Source organism: Hylobates moloch, unplaced genomic scaffold (assembly GCF_009828535.3).
Source record: "Hylobates moloch isolate HMO894 unplaced genomic scaffold, HMol_V3 SCAFFOLD_6, whole genome shotgun sequence".
NCBI lineage: Eukaryota > Metazoa > Chordata > Mammalia > Primates > Hylobatidae > Hylobates > Hylobates moloch.
In genome coordinates, this window is record NW_026652281.1 from 15,888,298 (window position 1) to 15,903,308 (window position 15,011).

Sequence of the window (15,011 nt, forward strand, 5' to 3'; positions counted from 1 at the left end):
TTTCTCATAGGATATATAAAATAGGAAAATTGAATAGTAATTAAAAGCTTGATTTTTGTCTCCAGTGTAGCTATTTTTGGATAGAAGGGTCCATTGTATATAATGTATTTCTAAAAACTAGATCTGTTTTGATTATTTTATTTCCGTGTGATAGGAAAACACATCAATGAATTAGAATGAGTTATAAATTAAATTAGAAATAGATACTACACAGTGGTATAATTTGGTAGAGATGTTACATAATTATATTTCTATTTTGAAATTGTATATCCAAATTTTGGTTAAATTTTGGGAAATGATATTAGTAGAATAATAGATCATCAGTGAATATAGAGTATCCTCATTCTAATCAACAGACAAGAGCATCAGTCTTTGCTGGAAAAATTATCTGCCCTGGAAAAGAAGGTAATTGTTGGTGGGGTTGATTTGTTGGCCAAAGCTGAGGAACAAGAGAAACTTCTTGAAGAATCTAACATGGAACTGGAAGAAAGGAGGAAAAGAGCAGAGCAACTTCGCAGAGAACTTGAGGAAAAAGAGGTAATGTGACTTTCTGTTTTTAGTTTGGTATTTTGCCAGAGAGATTTAACTTTTCTAGTGGAAAGCTAAATATCTATAATCGTATTGAAATTTTAAAGCATATTTATGGATTGCTTTGAAGATCAGAGTTGCTAAACATTTATGTCATTTGTTAAAGAATTAGATGTTTAATTTTACAAAGAAAATTATTCTGAAGTTTACTAATTTTTGTCATAGCAAGAACGCTTGGATATTGAAGAAAAATATACCAGTTTGCAAGAGGAAGCACAGGGAAAGACCAAGAAGTTAAAGAAAGTTTGGACTATGCTGATGGCTGCAAAGTCAGAGGTTGGTTCTCTTAGAAATTACCTACTAATGCAGTTCTGGATTTTTAAAAAAGGAGTTCTTTGATTAAGAATTTATAAATAATCATAATGTGAGCTTATAATTTAAAAGAAATAAAATATATGTGCAATTTTTAATTTTATCTATTAGGCTAAATTGTTTCTTTTCAACCTTAACAAATAGTGTAGAATAGATGCTGATAGTGTCACGCTGTTTATCATTTTTATAAAAGAACTAGGTAAGCTCTCACAAGGTCTCTTAGACAAGCATCCTATGTGAGATGGGGCTGTTTTGTAGTTAAAGTCTTGTATGTTCATAATATTTTTATGGATTTTCTGGTAGATGGCTGATCTCCAACAAGAACATCAGAGGGAAATTGAAGGCCTACTGGAGAACATTCGGCAACTTAGCCGGGAGCTTCGACTTCAGATGCTTATTATTGATAACTTTATACCTCGGGATTATCAGGTAAAAAGGAAGTTCTCTGACCGAGATAGTCACTTGACTGGGATTAAGGAACAAAGATTTCTAATTTAACTGATGGTAAATACTTAATACTTCATTTATTGAATGTACAATTTTTTGAACAAATGCCATCACATTTCACTTTAGTTGTTAACTTTTCTTAATACATAATCTCTGTTTGAGTATCTGAGGATCTCAATGAGAATTTTTTAGCCTTTTAGACGAACTCAGATTCATGTATATGCAATCAGAATCAAGGTGTAGATCCCATTCCTTCATTCAGCGCCCATTATTGTACAAGTAGAATAAATGGAACCCCTGTGCTGCCTTTTTCTCCCTGCTGTGGGTGCTGATTCTTTGTGTGTGTGTGTGTGTGTGTGTGTGTGTGTGTGTGTGTGGTAAAATATAGATAACATGAAATTTACCATCTTAGCTATTTTAAGTGTGCAGTTCAGTGGCGTTTAGGATATTCACATTGTTGTGCAACCTGTACCATCATTCATCTCCAGATGGATGCTAATTCTTAGTACTAGTATAATTTTAAAATCTCGGCCTCTATTTTTTTTAATCCAAAATTTGTCTTTGCAGTGCATTTTGGTAAACTTTAATGTTATGATTTTTTTTTTTTTTTATCAGGGAGACAGAGTCACTCTGTTGCCCAGGCTGGAGTGCAGTGGTGCAATCTCGGCTCCCTGCAACCTTCATCTCCTGGGTTCAAGTGATTCTCATGCCTCTGCCTCCCGAGTAGCTGGGATTACAGGCGTGCACCACCACACCCAGCTAATTTTTGTATATTTAGTAGAGATGGAGTTTAGCCACGTTGGCCAGGCTGGTCTTGAATTCCTGAGCTCAGGTTGATCTGCCCGTTTTGGCCTCCCAAAATGCTGGGATTACAGGCATGAACCACCATGCCTGACCAATTTTTTAAAAATCTGTGTTGATTCTCAATACAGTTTTAAGAAATTTGTCTGAAAATAAGTCTTAGTCTTTTTTTTTTTTTTTTTTTTTTTGGATCTCAGGTACGTGGAATTAATCCTGGGTTCATGGTACATTCTCCTTTTTGGTCCTTGGATGGCCTGCTTTTATTTAGTTATTTTGTAATGAACTCATCACCCAAAACAATATCTAGGACCCTGATAATAACTACTTCTAACCAGTTTCCCCTTCCCTTATTTCATTCCTTTGCCTCTTCCAACCCAAGGTAATCATTATCTTGATTCCCGAGTTTCTCATTCTGTTGTTTTTTCATTTTCATTTAGTTGTATTGCATCTACGTGCATTCCTAGGAAATATATATTTTAGAATTTATGAAAAGGTTATATCAGTATATAATGTTTTGAGACTTTTATTACTCAATGTTATTAAGATTTTAGTTTTATGACTTCAATATTTTAGATGTTATTAAATATTAAAAATAGGCTATCTTTCACGTTTTTAAAAGGAAATGATTGAAAACTATGTCCATTGGAATGAAGACATAGGAGAATGGCAGCTAGTGAGTATTACCTTCATTCTTTCTTGTAATACTTAAAGAGTACTTCCTATGGTCTAGAAATTGTGTTGGCTACAATGGGGAACGTGGTCCAGTAGATGAATCAGATGAGAGTCCAGTAGGGCAGATAAAATATTTTTCTAATTCCATGTAATTAATTGTAACATACAGATCATGGTCTGGGTGGAAATGGTCAGAGTTAGGGGCTAGGTGGGACTAAGTGACCTCTGGGGCCCTTTCTGCTCTAGCATTCAAATCATGTTTTACTAGTGTAATATTAGGATTTCTCAGTTATTTGCCTAACTCACAGTATTGATGACTAATTAAGACATTTCTCTCTCTCTCCCTTTTCTCTTTTTGAGAAATGTGTTGCCTATACAGGAAATAACATGAGGAAGCAAACCCCAGTACCTGATAAAAAGGAGAAAGATGTAAGAGTACTTTAAAAAAAAAACAAAACACAAAACTACAGTTGTTTCTTTATAGGAATATGAGTCATTAAATTGTATTATCAACCTGATATCTGTTAATCAGCTCTCCTGAAAAATGGGCTGATCTTTTGGGAATAAAGGCTCTAGGATGGGGTGATGAGGACAGTTCTGCTTACCATCAGTCTTGATGTCAGGCTTATTCCCACTGCAGGAGGGGCATGGAGTCACTCTTTGGAGTCTTCTTTTCACTGCCACTCTGGGTCGTAGGATTATGGGTAGAGACTAGAATGTGTCTTTCTTTCTCTTCAAAGCTAATTCTAGTCCTAGGTCAAGAAGAAGAGGGAGCAGGCCGGGCGTGGTGGCTCACACCTGTAATCCCAGCACTTTGGGAGGCCGAGGTGGGTGGATCACGAGGTCAGGAGATCGAGACCATCCTGGCTAACACGCTGAAACCCCGTCTCTGCTAAAAAAAATACAAAAAAAATTAGCCAGGCGTGGTGGCGGGCACCTGTAGTCCCAGCTACTCGGGAGGCTGAGGCAGGAGAATGGCGTGAACCTGGGAGGCAGAGCTTGCAATGAGCCAAGATCGCGCCAGTGCACTCCAGCCTGGGCGACAGAGGGAGGCTCCATCTCAAAAAAAAAAAAAAAAAAGAAGAAGAAGAAGAGGGGGCAGCTTTAAGAAAAACAGCAACAGTTTTTCTTTATGTCCAAGGAAATTTATAGTGTGTCAGGGCTTCTTACTCACCAACCTTTGGTGAGTACATTTTAGATACTGGGATTAGAAGATAATGTCATTAGACATTTCTTTGGTTTTAGCTTCTGCGGGTTTGATCGAGGAGTTTATTCAGTATTTTAAATCTTCCCCCAAATCTGGCTTAACTCTTTTCCTTAAGAGTGCTTTGTGTTTTTTTCTTTTACTTAGCCCTTTGAGGTGGACCTTTCTCATGTGTATCTTGCCTATACTGAGGAGAGTCTGCGTCAGTCTTTGATGAAACTAGAAAGACCACGAACTTCAAAGGGGAAAGCAAGGCCAAAGACAGGGAGAAGGTAAGGACTGTCCTTGAATCTGATAAAATGAAGGCATTGAGGTATTCTAATTAGATACATGTATAGGAAGTTAAAATTTATTTAGTTAAAACATGATACATATTTTGGCTGATTTATTAAAAATCAAATTCCTGGCCAGGCACAGTGGCTCACGCCTGTAATCCCAGTATTTTGGGAGGCCAAGGCAGGTGGATCATTTGAGGTCAGGAGTTTGAGACCAGCCTGGCTAACATAGTGAAACGCTGTCTCTACTAAAAATACAAAAATTAGCCAGGCATGGTGGCGGATGCCTGTAATCCCAGCTACTGGGGAGGCTGAGGCATGAGAATCGCTTGAACCTAGGAGCCAGAGGTTGCAGTTAGCCGAGATCATGCCACTGAACTTCAGCCTGGGTGACAGAGCAAGACTTGGTCTCAAAAAAAAAAAATCAAATTCCTTGTGTATTAGAATTTGAGTAAATAAAATCTGGCCGAAGAATTAAGGTCTTCCAACTTCTTAGGCTCCTGAGTAATAGAATTTATTTTTAATTCACTCTGTTATTTCCAAATGTTTAATGGGTTTAATTCTTTAATTCTTAGACTAATTCTTCTTATGAAATGCGAATTAATTTGCCTGTTTGGTCTCCCAAAGTATTGTATTCAGCTGGTTAGTTTTTCTGTCAGGTGCCCCAAGAACCTTGATTTCCTCAGTCACCAGCTAAGGAGAACTTCCTTGGACATTTCCTCCTCTCCTTTGGGCACTGGTTTTGACTTTTGGGTAGTCTGCATGTATCATCACATAAGCTCAGGGATATCGGGATATGGGAGTCCTGGGCTGGAGCTTATTTTTTTTCCTTTCCCTTTCCTACATCAAGGACTGTTCAGTTTATTTAAGCTGATTTTAAGACTCTGGGGCTCCTGAAATGTAGAAAATAATAAGCTGCTTTTTTCCCTACTTTGAGTGCATGGACTTTCAAGTTACATGTGGGATGAAGTTGTATGGTTTTGATATTTTTGTGTTACATCATCTCATAGACATGACTTAACACTTATAAATTTGGGATGGTTGAACTCAGGGTTGGGCAAACAGTTGAATATTAAAAATGTACAAATTTTTACATTCTTTAGCATTTAGGTGAGGGGTTAAAAACTTTCCTATACCAACACATGCCAAGCATATTATAGTGAAGGAAATCAGTTCTAAGAAACACGCGTCCCTTTAGATGTATCTTTTTTTTCCATTTTTAGTAAAATGACAATGCAAGTGTGATGACACATGGTAAGACATTTGTCCCCAGCGTAGGAGAAAAATTGGCAGTGGTGAGCAGTCCTGTCTAAAGTGAGTGGCTGCTGTTCTCTTCCTAGTTATCTATGGAAATAGAGGGCTCATTGTTTCTGGATCTTCTCTTTTCTTTTCTTTTTTTTTGAGATGGAGTCTCACTCTGTTGCCCAGGCTGGAGTGCCCCAAGTAGCTGGGATTACTGGCACCTGCCACCAAGCCCAGTTAATTTTAGTATTTTTACTAGAGATGGGGTTTTGCCATGTTGGCCAGGCTGGTCTCAAACCCCTGACTTCAGGTGATCTGCCCACCTCAGCCTCCCAGGGTGTTAACATTACAGGCGTGAGCCACCGTGCCTGGCCTGGATCTTCTCTTTTCTAAGGAAAAGCCAGAAATTCGCATTATTTACTTGAGATCTCTCAATTTTAGTTACTTTTTTTTTTTTTTAACTATATGGACCCTAAAGCAAATGAATAAACAATATGATAAGATATTTGAATACATTTCCCAGAGCATCCATTTTAAGATACGTCATTTTTTTAGTTTAACATTAAAAAAATCATGTGGCCCAACATTATATGAGCCAAACTCACCATCTCTGTATACTGGAATTGGCCTGCTATAACCAGCTGAATACAATTCCATGGTTATGGAAACCCTAAGAAAATGATAGCCATAAACATGGACAAATGCATGCATTAAATGGTTTATTGATGTTATATTACATTATATGATATGTTCAGTGTGATGTTCTTCGTTAGAAACACATAGTTAGATGGGCTAGGCAAAATTGCAATAAATATAATACATTAATGTAGCATTTCCATAAGTCCCTACATATGCATCTGTGAGGTGTTGCCTGAGATGATTTGTTTCTGATTTCCTCTGAATCCACTTGCACCTTTCGAGTACCTCAGAAGAGATAATCAGGGAGTTCAAATCTGGCAAGCATGCAGCTCACTTGGCCTGGCCACGTGACCTCGTCCAGTCTTGGAAATTATCCCTGTCCTATCCCTCACTATCTGGCATAATGGGGTGGGCTGCCATCCTCTTGCATTTACTCTAAGTCAGCTTCCCGTAGCCTGAAAAGGCAAACATTAATTGAACACTTACCATGGTCAAACGTGTCAAATTTTGGCTTGTTTCCAGACTATACAGGCCACCCCATAGTTTCTATATAAGGTTAAATGTTTGCATTTCAGTCTTTTAGGAAAGCATTCATGCTTGCTTTTTTTCTTCTCCAAACAGAAAGCGTTCTGCAAAGCCTGAAACTGTAATTGACTCTTTACTGCAGTAAATGTTACAGACTTAAAGTCACAATAAAAATTAGTGATATTCGCATGCCTGGACAAAATCTTTAATTAAAACAGTGAAGACTTCTCTATAATTTCAATTAATGGAAGCTGTAGATCAATGAATAAGACTGGAAATAATAATTTGCTTAAGAACTTTTAGTCTACATATATTAATATAACATTAAAATTGTACAACTGGTGATTGTTCAAATTGTTGTACTACTACTCTTGTACTGTTCAGGGAAGTTGGGGGAGCAGTTCATACTATAGAGAGTTATAGTTTAGATGTACGTGTAAATCGATTAGCTATTTATCCAACTACTGTATATTTAGGTAACTAGAATTTCAAATTAGAAAAAAAAACTGTGTCCTGTTTTGCACATAGAAAGAAGCAGATCAGATTGTCCTATGTTGTGCTGTTATATATGAATGTTTGGACTGTACATCTAAGGAATGATTCCATCCTAACACCCACCCAGCCTGTTTAAACACATTCTAATTGTCTAACATTTGTTGCATTTTAAGTATGAGATGACTGATCTTATGAATGTTCTGTAGAAAATTTTATAATTTAACAATCTTTGCGAGTATACATGTTTTTTAACAAGTTGAAAATGTTTCATCTGAACCTTTCCTAACTTTTTTTTTGCCAGTTTGAGTTCAAATCAAATACACCTTAAGTTCTGGTTTCATGTTCTCTTGAAACATTGAATTGTACGTAAATATAAAGGATCTACTGTTGCGGAAAATTAAGAAGCTAAATACTGCTCAGTTATCTTTGCCTGCATGTGTATTTTTAAAAACTCACTCTGAAGTGTAACTTATGGATGCTTTTCTTTGAGTTCTAAATTTTGGTGGGAATTACTTTATGTCTCCCAGTTAAGAAGGGTCTCCATTTTCCAGAAAATACAGCTAAGCAAGAAAAATATCTTTTAAATACTTTGCCTTTAAAACACTTTTTATTTTGTTTTTCTATTTTAAAAATAAAATATTATTTTCTGAATTTCTTCTATTGAGTAATCCAGTTAGACCATATTCTTCTACAAATAAAAACTATGTTGATTTCATAGTAAAGTAAGTTGTAATAGAGATAATTATTTTTTTCTGTTGTTAGCTGCTTATTAAATTTTTATTTTTATTTTTTAAAGTTATGCTACTCCTGGCTGGGCATGGTGGCTCACGCCTGTAATCCCAGCACTTTGGGAGGCCAAGACAGGTGGATCACTTGAGGTCAGGAGTTCGAGACCAGCCTGGCTAACATGGTGAAACCCTGTCTCTAGTACAAATACAATAATTAGCTGGGTGTGGTGGCGCACGCCTGTAATCCCAGCTACTTGGGAGGCTGAGGCAGGAGAATCGCTTGAACCTGGGAGGCGGAGGTTGCAGTGAGCCGAGATGGCATCACTGCACTCCAGCCTGGGTGACAGGGTGAGACTCCACCTCAAAAAATAAAAACAAAATAAAAATAAAGTTATGCTACCGCTAAACCACTTAATATATGTTTTGCGGTTTTCAAAATTAAGTAATCGGCTCTGAAACACATTGGTTGAAAATATTTTGAGACTTTATAAGTTAGTATTTATTAAATTAATATTATTTTAATAAGTTTTGTTAAATCCTAGTTTAAAGGACACAGCTGTGTATAGAGTAGGGGTGAGTGAAGGTGGAGTACTGGTGAGGTGGCGATAAAAATGTATCCATAAATTTAAAGTCCATTCTGTAATTGGAATACTGAATGTCCTGTGTGTGGTGAACATTTTCTAGGTGATTAGAATTGCGTTTCACTGGCTGCATTTATTTGTGGTATGTAAGATAGCTAGGAATTTATTACTTAACTCTGTGGGGCATTGTTTAGATACTGTGAAGAGTTGAGGTAAATAGGTGTCTTGTAAAAGCTCTGTGTGATCAGAATATTTTGGTAATTATAAAATGTTTTTGATGATACACATTTAACTCTGTTAGTAATTACTCTAAAGAAATCTTAATTTTACCAGTTGAAAAAAAATGCTTCTTTTTAAAAGTTCATGTTTGTAACCTTTAACAATTCAGTTAATAGGAAAGGAGTAACTTTTCAATCAAGCTTTAAAACATGGAAATTTAAGCCAGTATGTTAGATATTTTTTCTATCCCACCCTACCATGATAATAAAAATAAATCTATAAAATGTCAAAATAAAAAGCCGATCTATCAAAAGTCAATTGAGAAGTTCTAAAAGCAGGCTACTATAGCAGGGGTGTTTGTTTTTTGTTTGGAGACAGAGTCTGGCTCTATTACCTAGGCTGGAGTGCAGTGGGACGATCTCGGCTCACTGCAACCTCTGTCTCTTCAGCCTCCTGAGTTGCTGGAACACAGCTGTATGCCATCATGCTCGGCTAATTTTTGTATTTTTTTGTAGAGATGGGGGAGTTTTGCCATGTTTTCCGGGCCGGTCTCGAACTCCTAGAGCTTAAGTGATCCACCCGCCTCAGGCTCCTGAAGTGCTGGGATTATAGGCATGATTATAGGCCTGAGCCACCACACCCTGCGTACTATAGCAGTTTTTTAAAAAAAGCATTATGTTAAAACTGATTTTACCAGATGGACATTAAATATCCATCTCAGAAATAAGAAAATTTGATATTTAAGCCTGGCCTGAATATCTATTTTTTTTTTTTTTTTTTTTTGAGTCGGAGTCTCACTCTGTCGCCCAGCCTAGAGTGCAGTGGCGCAATCTCGGCTCACTGCAACCTCTGCCTCCTGGGTTCAGGGGATTTTCCTGCCTCAGACTCTTGAGTAGCTGGGATTACAGGTGTGTACCACCACACCCAGCTAATTTTTGTATTTTTTTTAGTAGAGACCGGGTTTCACCATGCTGGCCAGGCTGGTCTCACCTGACTTTGTGATCCGCCCGCCTCAGCCTCCCAAAGTGCTGGGATTACAGGTGTGAACCACCACGCCTGGCCTCAAGCCTGGTCTGAATATCTGTATGCAAATATGGGACACTGACTTCAGAGCTATTCGTTTAGCTCCAGTCATAGCAATTCTGTAGTTTCCTCACATTTACTGTGTCTTTGTCCACAAATGAATTATGTTGTAAGGTCAGTGTTAATTTCGTGAGACGATATAGATGAACACACTTGCTCATTTTTTTAAATATGCAGATTTAAAATGAGTGGCACATATATATAAATAGGTTATTGAATGGGTATTCACTTTTCCCTTTAATTTAAAAAGTGATATTTATTTATTAAAAGGAGCATTGGTAGAATTATTGGTTTATAGTATCTTCTTTAATAATCCTTACGATTACATATACTAATAGGATGTTAAAATTATCATAGTGTTTCCTATTTGTGTTTAGATTCTTACAAAGCATGAGATGAGTAATCAAGGGGAGGGTCACATCTCCATGTTTGCCCTATGAATAGAATCCATTTGACAAGCCATTTCATTTCCTTTCTGGAGAAAGGGAGTCGTTTTTTTTTTCTTTTTGCAGCAAAAATGTAAGGTTGTATTGGGGGAGGGGGTGGTGCTACTTCCTCTGTAACATGCTTTTAAAACTATGATTATGGTTTTTGGTTGTTTTTTGTTTTGTTTGTTTCCTTTTAGTCTGTTTTTAATATCCTTCCCCTTAACTCTTAAGGAAAGTCTTCTTTCCTACAGGGCTGTGAATTAAGGAATGGGTAGCGTTTACGTTTAAGTACACCGATGTCTGCCCAATTTCCTAATGTATACATTTGTTTTGTTTTTAATTATTTTTTGTTCTTAAAAATACTAGAAGAAAACATAGATGTTTCTAGTGCCTTTGAACTTATACTGTAGTCTGACTAATTTAATGAATAACTTCAGTAGCATTACTATAATACTGTATGCTGGCCAAAATTACAAATTGTACAGTTTGTTGCATCAGTTTCAAAAGCCATGCTTTCATTGTATTTTATGTATAAATTCTATTTGTTCAGGTTGTATATATTGATATTGTATGTATACAAGCAGCATGGTTAAATAAGAATAAAAGTCTTTTGCCTAATGTCTGTAGTAGTGGTGTGCTGCTTTTCTCAACTATCGTTGTGCTTACTCCACCCTGATATTCATGAGCAGGTTCTTCGTGCTTGGCATCTCCATTTGTGGTTAAGAGAGGCCTGTGTAGTTTCACACCCAGGAACGCTTAATGTGGTGGGTCTTTTAAGCAGAAATCATGAAGCAAATCTGGGAGAGATGTTATTTACTTCTTTAAACTTTTAGGTTTGGCGGTACATGTGAAGGCTCGTTACATAGGTAAACACATGTCATGGGGTTTTGTTGTACAGATTATTTCATCACCCAGGTATTAAGCCCTTTTCTGCGCTTCTCCCTCCTCTCATCCTCTCCCCTCAAGTAGACCCCAGTGTCTGTTGTTTCCTTCTTCATGTTCATAAGATCTTATCATTTAGCTCCCACTTAAAAGTGACAACATGCAGTATTTGGTTTTCTGTTCCTGTGTTAGTTTGCTAAGGATAATAGCCTCTAGCTCTATCCATGTTCCCACAAAAGACATGATCTCATTCTTTTTTATGGCTGCATAATATTCCATGGTGTGTATGTATCACATTTTCTTCATCCAATCTGTCATTGATGGACATTTAGTTTGATTCTTTGGAGTAACTTTTTTTTTAAATTTTATTTTAGTTTAGTTTAGTTTAGTTTAGTTTTTGAGACAGAGTTTTGCTCTTGTTGCCCAGGCTGGAGTGCAATGGCACAGTCTTAGCTCACTTGTACCTCCACCTCCTGGATTCAAGCAATTCTCCTGCCTCGGCCTCCTGAGTAGCTGGGATTACAGGCATGCACCACCACGCCCGACTAATTTTGCATTTTTAGTAGAGACGGGATTTCACCATGTTGTTCAGGCTGATCTCGAACTCCTGACTTCAGGTGATCCCGAACTCCTGACTTCAGGTGATCCACCCGCCTCAGCCTCCCAAAGTGCTGGGATTACACTTTGAACTACTGTGCCCAGCTGGAGAAACGTTTTTAAATGTGCCTCTTCTCATTGATAAACTGTATTTTTCACCAAAAATACTTTTTTTTTTTGAGATGGAGTTTCGCTCTTGTTGGCCAGGATGGAGTGCAATGGCACGATCTCAGCTCACTGCAACCTCTGCCCCCCAGGTTCAAGTGATTCTCCTGCCTCAATCTTCAGAGTAGCTGGGATTACAGGCATGCACCATCATGCTTGGCTAACTTTGTATTTTTAGTAGAGACGGTGTTTCTTCACGTTGGTCAGGCTGGTCTCGAACTTGCAACCTCTGGTGATCCACCTCGGCCTCCCAAAGTGCTGGAATTACAGGCGTGAGCCACTGTGCCTGGCCCCAAAAATACTTCTATCTGAGTTTTGTTATCCTTTTCATTAGGTGTTTGAGAACAGAAACCAATTCTCAGGTCATAACTTAAGAAAGTGTGTATGTAGAATGTATTCTATGAAAGGTACCATTACTTAGTGGTAACAGTGCCATGATCTCATTCAGAAGCTTAAAGTATCTCCAAGACAATAACATTACTTGGGTTATTGTTAATCATGTTCTTTTGACAAACATTGATTACCAGGCACTGTGATTGGCAGGCGTAAGAACTTCAAAGTAGAAAATGAGAAATTTTGATTTGTCAACAAGTTTCAAAGGACTTTAAATTTTTTTTTTTTTTAGGTAGAGTCTTGCTCTGTTGCCCAGGCCGAAGTGCAGTGGCACGATTTTGGCTCACTGCAAGCTCTGCCTCCCAGATTCATGCCATTCTCCTGCCTCAGCCTCCCGAGTAGCTGGGACTATAGGCACGTGCCGCCACTCCTGGCCAATTTTTTGTATTTTTAGTAGAGACGGGGTTTCACCGTGTTAGCCAAGATGGCCTTGATCTCCTGACCTCGTGATCCACCCTCCTCGGCCTCCTAAAGTGCTAGGATTACTGGCATGAGCCACCGTTCCCGGCCTAAAATTTTTATTTTTTAATTGACACATAATTATGAGATATATCGTGATGTTTTGATACAATATATGATGATCAGATCAGGGTAATTAGCATATACATCTTCTCAGACATTTCTTTGTGAACGCTCAATATTTTCTTTTCTAGCTATTTGAAAATAGCTATTATTGTTTAGTCATTCTACAGTGCTATAAAAACACTAGACCTTCTATCTAGCTGTAATTTTTTGTCTCAAATGACTTTGTTTTTAAAGACAGGGTTTTGCTCTATTGCCCAGGCTTGAGTGCAGTGGTGCGTTCATAGGTCACTGCCCCCTTGAACTCCTGGGCTCAAGCAATCCTTCTGCCTCAGCCTCCTGAGTAACTAGACTACAGGTGCATGCCCCCACACCTGGATAATTTTTTATTTTTACTTTTTATTTTTTGAGACAGAGTCTCACTCTGTTGCCCAGGCTGGAGTGCAGTGGCGCAATCTCAGCTCACTGCAACCTCCGCCTCCCGAGTTCAAGCGATTCTCCTGCCTCAGCCTGCCAAGTAGCTGGTACTACAGACACACCACCACGCTTGGCTAATTTTTCTATTTTTAGTAGAGATGGGGTTTCACCATATTGGCCAGGCTGGTTTCAAACTTCTGACCTCGTGATCTGCCCGCCTCAGCTTCCCAAAGCGCTGGGATTACAGGCTTGAGCCACTGCACCTGGTGTCAAGTGGCTTTTTAAAAATGTGTTTTTTGTAGGGGCGGAAACTCCTCTGGCCATTCCAGGGGTCTTTCTCTCCCCAACTTCCAGCTTATGTAAAACTCTTACCTGTGTTTAGAACATGAAGACAAAATTAAAGGCCTGCCCTGGCATGTACAAGATAATAAATCGTGCTCCCTTTGCCCCCTTTGCCCCTCTTCTCCAATTGAGTTCTGGAGCTACAGTATCCAGTTTCATCAAGTGATACCACTGAGCCACTCCGTTACAAAACCTGTTACTGCCTGTGTTGTCGGGATGCTGCTGAAGACATTGTCCATCCTATCATCTTGTGAAGACTCTCAAGAGAAATTTCTTTTAAAGCTAAGTACCAGATTATTATATCAGACTATTTTCTCCCTGCATGTATAAAAAGAGTGAGGTAAAATAATGCATTTTCCACGTTGCTTTCACTGATAGGACTATAATATCTGATGAGCTGCTTATAGTCTTATTTTTCTCTGGATCTTCATTTCCTCCTGCTCCCTTTCTTCTTTGGTCCTAGTAATGTTATTTTCTGTCTTAATCTTTTCCAATAAATCACTTTGAATCTATTTTTAGAACAAAGTAGAGTAAAAGTCACTGAAGACCACCGTTAGCCTGTGCCTTTACAGAAGGAGTTAACACAGTTCTGAAGCCACAGCCTGAACTTAAAGTGAGCTGGAGGAGCCTTCCAAACACATTTATTAATTATTATCTCAATTTCTCTTTCTTAAGCTATTTCATTTGCAAAGCAAATCAGGTATTCAGTCCTTTTTCGGAAGTTGAACAAATGTGTGGGAAAATGATTACGAAGAGGCTACTTCAAAAAGAACCTGTTTCCTCTCAGCATTTATCTTGGGCTTCCTGTGACCCAATCTTCAAGTGACTTTTATCAACGTTATCAGAACATCAGATTGTCTTACCCAAACACGTTTATGGCTCTGACTAAAGAATATGACAGATCAGATATTCCTCTCCACCTGCTCCCCTCCCCCATCCCTTTTTAGAGGGCTGGGGAAATTTTAGTTTTTAATCAAAGGCTTTATTTCTCCAGTTGTGCAAAGGAATTTAACTGGGACTTTACAACTGAATAAAGTATTTCTCAGAGTCGATACTAATCTTAGCAAGAGGATATTGCCTAACCCAACCTAAAAGCAGCAGAGTCATTACAGAAATATTATTTTGGTCTTGATTTCTACCCCACCATGAGTTATGCTACTCACCAGGTAGCCTGTTTGTTTTTCATTTTTAGAGCCAGGGTCTCACTCTGTCACCCAGGTTGGAGTGCAGTGTCACAATCATAGCTTACTATAACCTCAAACTGTTAGGCTCAAATGATCCACCTCAGCCTCCCAAGTAGCTGGGACCACAGGTGTCTGCCACTACACTTGGCTAATTTTTTTATTTTTTGTAGAGATAGGAGCTTGCTAAGTTGCCCAAGTTGGTTTAGAACTCCTGGCCTCAAGCAGTCCTCCCGCCTTGGGCTCCCAAAGTGCTGGGGTTACGGGCGTGAG

General features: G+C 38.3%; 1 protein-coding gene across 5 annotated transcripts in view; it reads left to right on the forward strand.

The window, feature by feature from the left end:
• KIF3A (kinesin family member 3A) overlaps positions 1-14,690 on the forward strand; it is a 49,253-nt gene extending 34,563 nt beyond the window's left edge. For 2 of the 5 annotated variants that reach the window (XM_032156460.2, XM_032156463.2), the window contains 7 exons: positions 357-537; positions 754-864; positions 1,204-1,329; positions 2,768-2,821; positions 3,181-3,249; positions 4,172-4,296; positions 6,802-10,858. In XM_032156460.2, the coding sequence (XP_032012351.1) occupies positions 357-537; positions 754-864; positions 1,204-1,329; positions 2,768-2,821; positions 3,181-3,249; positions 4,172-4,296; positions 6,802-6,850 (715 nt within the window). In that variant the 3' untranslated portion in view covers positions 6,851-10,858. Of the gene's footprint in view, positions 1-356; positions 538-753; positions 865-1,203; positions 1,330-2,767; positions 2,822-3,180; positions 3,250-4,171; positions 4,297-6,801; positions 10,859-13,689 lie in introns of those variants that run through there. The other 3 variants (XM_058440516.1, XM_058440518.1, XM_058440517.1) reach the window with 2 other exon arrangements.
• Positions 14,691-15,011: the final 321 nt, after the last annotated feature.